At 41.4% G+C, this 8,701-nt stretch overlaps 1 protein-coding gene across 1 annotated transcript in view; it reads right to left on the reverse strand.

Annotated features, from left to right (window-relative positions):
• SEPTIN14 (septin 14) overlaps positions 1-8,701 on the reverse strand; it is a 32,514-nt gene that overhangs the window by 4,581 nt on the left and 19,232 nt on the right. The window contains exon 7 of the mRNA XM_017516381.2: positions 7,773-7,905. Within this exon, the coding sequence (XP_017371870.1) occupies positions 7,773-7,905 (133 nt within the window). The remainder of the gene's footprint in view (positions 1-7,772; positions 7,906-8,701) is intronic.

Genomic DNA, 8,701 nt, shown 5'->3' on the forward strand with positions numbered 1-8,701 from the left:
AAAAAAAAAAAAAAAAAAAAATTAAAGCATATCACTACAAAAAATACCAGCAAATCACAAAGGAAGACAGAAAGAGAGGAAAAAAGGAACTACAAAACAGTCAGAAAGCAATAAAATGATAATAGTGAGTCCTTACCTGTAAAAATGCCTTTAACAGTGAATAGGTTAGACCCACTAGTCAAAAGACACAGCAGCAGAATGAATAAAGAAACAATTCCGATGTGGCTGACAAGAGACCTACTTTTGCTTTAAGGACACACTTAGACTAAAAGTGAAAGAATAGAAAAAGATGGCCAGACGTGGTGGCTCACACCTGTAATCCCAGCACTTTGGGAGGCCAAGGCGGGTGGATTACCTTAGGAGTTCGAGACCAGCCTGACCAATATGATGAAACCCCGTCTCTGCTAAAAATACAGAAATTAGCTGGGTGTGGTGGCATGCACCTGTAATCCCAGCTACTCAGGAGACTGAGACATATTTCAAGTATTTCGAATATTTGAAATATTCGATTCAGTGAAAAAAAGCAGAATATAAGTGGTTATATTCATTAATTGCAATGACATAGAAATATGCATGTGTAGGATCCGAGATACAAGTGAAAATAGTTGCAGATTGCAGTTGTGATGGGACTGGGAGGTGTTTTTTTCCTCCCTCTCAAAATTAAGAAAATTATGGGCTAAAACAATGGACTGAGGGGGTGGCTCACTACTGTAATCCTAGCACTTTGGGAGGCTGGGCCAGGACAATCACGTGAGGCCAACAGTTTGCAACCAGCCTTGGCAATATAGAGAGATCCCCATCTCTACAGAAAAAAACCATTTTTAAAAATTAGCGGCTGGTACAGTGGTTCATGCTTGTAATCCCAGCACTTTGGGAGGCTGAGGTGGGTGGATCACCTGATATTGGGAGTTCTAAACAAACCTGACCAACATAGAGAAACTCTATCTCTACTAAAAATACAAAATTAGCTGGATGTGGTGGCACATGCCTGTAATTCCAGATACTCGGGAGGCTAAGGCAGAAGAATCGCTTGAACCTAGGAGGCAGAAATTGCAGTGAGCCGAGATCATGCCATTGCTCTCCAGCCTGGGCAACAAGACTGAAACTCCACGTCAAAAGAAAAGAAAAAGTGCAAAGCTCCGTCTTCAAATAAACAAATAGAAATAAAATAAAAATTAGCCATGTATGATGGCAAGTGTCTGTTGCCCCAGAAACTTGGTAAGCTAAGAAGAGAAGAGGATTCCTTGATCCTGGAAGTTTGAGGCTGCTATGAACTATAATCATGCTACTGCACTGCACCTTCGTCCACAGAGTGAGGCCCTGACTAAAAATAAATTGGCCAGGCGGAGTTGCTCACACCTGTAATCACAGCACTTTGGGAGGCCAAAGCAGGCAGATCACTTGGGTCCAGGAGTTTGAGGCCAGCCTGGGCAACACAGGGAGACCCCGTCTCTACAAGAATAGAAAAATTAGCCCGGCTTGGTGGCACAAGCTTGTAGTCCCAGCTACTCAGGAGGCTGAGGAGGGAGGATCGCTTGAGCCTGGGAGGTCAAGGCTGCAGTGGACTATGATGGTGCCACTGCACTTCAGCCTGGGCAACAGAGACTTTGTCTCAGGAGAGGGGCCACCTTTACAAATTTATGACCTGCTTTTAGACAAACATGGGGAGGGCAGAGAGTCTTCTTTGTATTGGCTTCTTCTCAATTGTCTTCAGCCCAAAATAATATGCCAGAATGGCATAGTTTGGTGTGACATATTCTGCTACCCTTCCAGCTGTACATTTTTTTAAAGAATTCACCCTTTTTTCACAAAATAAGGTCTTTTCCTTCTTCTCTTTACAATGTATCCCTTTGAGCATTATCTATAACTTTTATGAAGCTGTTAAGCACAGTTTCTAACCTCAGCACTATGGACGTTTTGGCTCAGATGTTTTGTCGTTTGTGTCTTAAGCACTGTATGTTTAGAAGCATCTCTGGTCTCTACTTGGCATATGCCAATAACATCGCTTTACAAAAGTCACAGCAACCAAAAGCGTCTCCACGTACTGTCAGATGTTCCTTGGGGATGGCGAGCAACCTTGCCTGATCGAGAACCACTGCACTGAAGGAGGGTTAGCGGCATAAAATGAGCGCGCAGCCGGCTGGTTATGCCCGGACTTCAGCACAAGAGGTCTCCCTAGACCACATTATGGTTCTAATCTGGACAATACAGGGTTACGGCTGCTGCCAAAGAGATTGTTATGACTTGGCAGAAGGTGACAGTAAGTTTGCATCCTAACGCAGTGGCAGCTGATCAATCTCCCATGCAGAAGAATTCTGAATAAATGAGGTAACTACTGCACTGCAAAGGAGGGGAGCATAACTCCCCACTCCTTAAGTGTAAGCTGTGCCTGCTGACTTCTGCCCAAAGAATATGAGGAGTGGGAGGGTAACCACGATGGGGAACCTGACAATCAGCCAGCGGATCCAGGAGAACATCGACACTGATAACCCGTATTGATAGTATGTGCCCTTGATACGACGCCCTAAACATGGCACTTTACCTCTGTGTCTTCCTCCCGAACAGACAGGACCCCAGTCTAGTCATGAGAAAAGCGTCAGGCAAATCCTAATAGAGGCGTGGCCTACAATATGCCTGATGAAAACTTGTCAACACTGAAGACCATCCAAACTGGCCGGGCACGGTGGCTCATGCCTGTAATCCCAGCACTTTAGGAGGCTGAGGGGGACAGATCACCAGAGGTCAGGTGTTTGAGACCAGCCTGGCCAAAATGGTGAAACCCCACTTCTATAAAAATACAAAAATTCGCAGGGTGTGGTGGCGGGTGCCTGTAGTCCCAGCTACTCAGGAGGCCGAGGCAGGAGAATCACTTAAACCAGGAGGTGAAGGTTGCACTGAGCAAAGATTGTGCCACTGCACTCCAGCCTGGGTGGCAGAGCGAGACTCCGTCTCAAAAAGAAATAATAATAATAACCAAAAACATCAAAACCAAGGAATGTCTGAGAAACTATGAAAACCAAGAGAAGCCCAAAGAGACATGGCAACTAAATGTTATGTCATCTCCTGGCTGGAATACTGGAGCAGAAAAAAAAAGACATTGGGTAAAAACTAAGGAAATCTACATAGCTATAGCAAATGTGCCACACTAATATACAATATTAATAACAAGGAAACTACATCCAGGGCAGGGTTACATGAGAACTCTGTTTAATTTTTCTGTAAATCTAAAACTGCTCTAAAATTTGCCTATTAATTTTTATTTTATTTTATTTTGAGACAGTCTCACTCTGTCACCCAGGCTGGGGTGCAGTGGCACCATCTTGGCTCACTGCAACCCCCACCTCCCGGGTTGAAGTGATTCTCCTGCCTCAGCCTCCTGAGTACCTGGGATTACAGGCACCTGCCACCATGCCTGGCTAATTTTTGTATTTTTAGTTGAGACAGGGTTTCACCATGTTGGTCAGGCTGGTCTCGAACTCCTGACCTTAGGTGATTCATCTGCCTCAACCTCCCAATGTGCTGGGATTACAAGTGTGAGCCACTGTCCCTAGACTAAAATTGTCTATTAATTTTTAACAAGCATCTGATCAAATACTGCCTTGGTAAAGTAAGCAAAGGAGGCTTTAAAATGATAAATTTCCTAGAAAAATAATTTTTTTTTCTTTTTTTGAGTCAGACCTCATTCCGTCACCCAGGCTGGAGTGCAGTGGTGCAATCATAGCTCACTGTAGCCTCACATTGCTGCACTCAATCGATTCTCCCACCTCAGCCTCCCAAATATCTGGCAAACTATAGGTGTTTGCCACCACACTTGACTAATTTTTTTATTTTTATTGTTTGTAGAGATGGGGTCTTGCTATGTTGCCCAGTCTGGCTTCAAGGAATCCTCCTATCTTGGCTGCCCAAAGTGTTGGGATTGCAAGTGTGAACCACCACCACCATGCCCAGGCTTAGAACCTGATTGCTGATCTAAAGAGAATCATTTGGTGACTGTCATGGGAAATGCCACCTTCACAAACCAATCCAGCTTCTCATTTTATGGAGCAGTATCAGTTAAACGCAAATATTGACGCCAAAGGAAAAATCTTTGAATAGAATAAAGGAGTCTAGCCACTTTAAATAATTCCTTTGTTTGTTTTGTTTTGTTTTGTGTTTGTTTTTTAGATGGAGTCTTGCTCTGGACTCCCATCTCATGGCACAATTTCGGCTCACTGCAACCCCTGCTTTCCACGTTCAAGTGATTCTCCTGCCTCAGCCTCCTGAGTAGCTGAAATTATGAGTCCACATCATCATGCCCAGCTAATTTTTATATTTTTAGTAGGGACAGGGTTTCACCATGTTGACTAGGCTGCTTTTGAACTTCTGACCTTAAGTGATCCACCTGCCTTGGCCTTCCAAAGTGTTGGAATTACAAGTGTGAGCCATCATGCCTGGCCTGCTTTAGATAATTCTTTCTATTCTAACAGGTGTGTAAATGTGGCATGATCATATGAGGGGAATAACAACAACTATTGTATGTCATTGCTATCCCTTTAAAGTTGTTACTGTATCCCAGTACCATATCCAGAAGAGGAAAATTGAGACCCAAAGAGATTATGTATCTGCCCACAGAACTAGCAAGTGACAAAACTAAAATTCAAACCCAGGTCTTTTTCTTTTTTTTTTTTTTTAGACATTTTGAGATGGAGTTTCGCTCTTGTTGCCCAGGTGGGAGCACAGTGGTATGATCTTGGCTCACTGCAACCTCTGCCTTTTGGGTTCAAGCAATTCTGTCTCAGCCTCCCAAGTAGCTGGGATTACAGGTGCTCGCCACCGTGCCCAGCTAATTTTTGTAATTTTAGTAGACACAGGATTTCACCATGTTAGCCGGGCTGGTCTTAAACTCCTGGCCTCAGGTGATCCGCTTGCCTTGGCCTCCCAAAATGCTGGGATTACGAGAGTGAGGCACTGTGCCCGGCAAGAGTGAATATTTTTAAATGAGACACTAAGGCTTGGGTTTTGGGCTGGGTGCGGTGGCTCACACCTGTAATCCCAGCACTTTGGGAGGCAGAGGCAGGTGGGTTACGAGGTCAGGAGTTCAAGACCAGCCTGGCCAACGTGGTGACACCTGCCTCTACTAAAAATACAAAAATTAGCTGGGCATGGTGGCCGGTGATTGTGATCTCAACTACTCGGGAGGCTGAGACAGGAGAATCATTTGAACCCGGGAGGTGGTGGTTGCAGTGAGTCAAGATGGAGTAACTGCACTCCAACCTGGGTGACAGGGTAAGACTTTGTCTCAAAAAAAAAAAAAAAAAAAAAAAAAAAAGGTAGGGATAAGTTTCTTTACTTGGGTCTGAGGAATGATTTTTTGAATATAAACTCCAAAGTGCAGACAACATAGGCAAACATGGACAAATAAAATTTTATCAAACTAAAAAGCTCCTGCACATCCAAAGAAAAAAAATCAACAAAGAAACAAATTATGAAATGTGAGAAAATATTTGTGAACCATATATCTGATAAGGGGTTAATGCCCAAAATATATAAGAACTCAAATATTTCAATTGTATGAACACAACCTCATTCCTAATATTGTCAAAGAACTTAAACTTTTTTTTTTAAGATGGAGTCTACCTCCCAGGTACAAGCGATTCTCCTGCCTCAGCCTCCGGATTAGCTGGGACTACCGGTGTGCACCACCACATCCAGCTACGTTTTTGCATTTTTAATAGAGACAGGGTTTCACCCTGTTGGTCAGGCTGGTCTCGAACTCCTGACCTCAAATGATCCACCCACCTCAGCCTTCCAAAGTGCTGGGATTACAGGAGTGAGTCACTGTGCCTGGCCGGACCTGAATATTTTTTAAAAGAAGGCATAAAAGGCAAATAGGGGTATAAAAAAATACTCAACATCATTAATCATCAGAGAAATGCCAATTACAGCCACAATTAGATAGTACCTCATATCTGTTACAATGGCTATTACAAAAAAAAAGAAAGATAAGTGTTTTCAAGAATGATTTTATAAAATGTTGATAAAAATGTAAATTAGGACAGATATTATATTTTTAAATCTGGGAATTCATTAAACAATTGAAAATAGAATAACCATATGGTTCAGCAACCCCACTAATAGTTACATATTCAAAGGAAATAAAATCAAACTGTCAAAGAGATTTCTACACTCTCATGTTCATTGCAGCATTAGTTGACAATAATGAAGATATGTAATCAACACTAAGAGAACACATAGTTGAGATATGGAAAAGAAACTAATCTCCAGAAAGAAAAAAAAGAAGCAGACATACAAGAATAAGGTTCACAAGTAAGGGAAGCAGGGTGCGGGAGCAAGAGAAAATTTAAATGGCTGCTCTGGTTTCTGGCGACTTCTAGTCTCAGTTTAAGTCTTCATGAGACCCGGTTATGCCTCTTGTTCTTGGAGGCCATGACGTACCCTTGTATATATCCAAACTTTCCATTTATACCTAAGCTAATGACTTTTTTTTTTTTGCTTTTTTTTTTTTGAGATGGATCTCACTGTCACCCAGGCTGGAGTGCAGTTGCACAATCTCGGCTCACTGCAACCTCTGCCTCCTGAGTAGCTGGGATTACAGGTGTGCACCACCATGCCCTGCTAATTTTTCTATTTTCTGTTGAGACAGGTTTCACCATGGTGGCCAGGCTAGTCTTGAACTCCTGACCTTAGGTGATCCACCATCCTCAGCTTGGCAAAGTGCTGGGATTATAGCCTTGAGTCACCGAGCTTGGCCAGAATTTTTATTACTTATAATTCAACTGTCTCTGAGTGAGACATCTGGCCTATAGCACCTAATTACCATTTTGTTTTTATGAAAAAGGAAGTTTATGTTCCAATGTATGTAATAAAACTAAATATTCTTCAACTAAAGCCACCTACACTTGAGAGAAAGAAACTATGGTTTCAAAAGTATGTTTTCACCAAAAATATATCTGCAGCAAATAATTAAAATTATATTAATAGCCTTCTTTTCCATTTTATTAGAAATGGCATGGAATAAAATACATAAATTTCACCAGCTTAAAATTTTCTCATTAAGGCAAGCATTAGTGAACATTTGTTTATTTATAAAAGTGAAGACAATTTTCTTTTTTTTTTTTTTTTTGAGACGGAGTTTTGCTCTTGTTACCCAGGCTGGAGTGCAATGGCGCGATCTCGGCTCACCGCAACCTCCGCCTCCTGGGTTCAGGCAATTCTCCTGCCTCAGCCTCCTGAGTAGCTGGGACTACAGGCACGCACCACCATGCCCAGCTGATTTTTTGTATTTTTAGTAGAGACGGGGTTTCACCATGTTGACCAGGATGGTCTCGATCTCTTGACCTTGTGATCCACCCGCCTCGGCCTCCCAAAGTACTGGGATTACAGGCGTGAGCCACCGCGCCTGGCCAATGAAGACAATTTTCTAGTACATTAATAGCATTAGATGGTACCAGACTCTTCTCAGATGTAATAGCTTGGGTTTGTCACAAATTAAACTTTATGCATAAAAATTTATTTTATAAATAAAATAAATACATTTTTATGAAACTAACTTAAGAGTTATTTAAAGGGAAAATTTTCCAACTGCTCTAGAAAAAAAAAACTGCACACTGTAATTTTGTAAAGGCTATATTCAAATCTACCTGTAAAAAGCTACTTTTTGAAAACTAGCAAGTATCCTCCAAAAACATCAACTAAACTCTTGAGATTAAAACCCCCAAATTAATAGGGCACCTAAAAATTAATACAAATTATATCAAACTGTCAGTACTGACCTCTTTTTCAGCTTCTTTAAATGTTGCTTCTTTCTCCTTGACTCTCTGCATAAATTTCTGTTTCAACTCTTCTTCTTCCCTCTGACATTGATCATAGAACTCTTGTCTTTTGGCTTCAAAGATTTCTTGAAAACTAAAGAGAAACGTTTTCTTAGTCTTATATTAAAATGAAGTAGGAGAATCGCTTGAACCCGGGAGATGGAGGTTTCAGTGAGCCAAAATTGTGCGACTGCACTCCACCCTGGGAGACAGAGCAAGACACCATCTCAAAAAATAAAAATAAAATAAAATAAATGCTAGTATAAACATGTAAAAATATATATTGTATGTTACATCTTATATAAGGAAATTTGCCAGCGGGATCTCAAGTTTAGCAACACAAAATGGAAATTTCCATATCATAAGACGTAAAAACTGGCACGGTATTTAAGATCAGGGTATACAGAGAGTATATGTAAAGAATTTTCCAACACTTATGTAAGTGAATTCTTATCCCCACATTTTCCAGCATGTCATATATTTCTTCACCTCTTTTGACAATAAAATTCAGGGAAACATTGTCAAAATTCAGATGAGAGACGATTTTAAAAATCATCTAAAATAAAGCAAAGAGTCTTTCAAAATATCATTATCATTTATGACAGTTAAATTTTGGGTCTGCAAAGAACAATTAATGATATAACTGGATTATAAACACTGTAGTGACATAGTGTATATAATAGTGACATAAGGGCTGGGGGCAGTGGCTCACGCCTGTAATCCCAGCACTTTGGGAGGCCAAGGCGGGTGGATCACGAGGTCAAGAGATCGAGACCATCTTGGTCAACATGGTGAAACCCCGTCTCCACTAAAAATACAAAAAAAAATTAGCTGGGCATGGTGGTGTGTGCCTGTAATCCCAGCTACTCAGGAGGCTGAGGCAGGAGAAT

This window comes from Cebus imitator, unplaced genomic scaffold (assembly GCF_001604975.1).
Source record: "Cebus imitator isolate Cc_AM_T3 unplaced genomic scaffold, Cebus_imitator-1.0 Scaffold581, whole genome shotgun sequence".
Lineage (NCBI taxonomy): Eukaryota > Metazoa > Chordata > Mammalia > Primates > Cebidae > Cebus > Cebus imitator.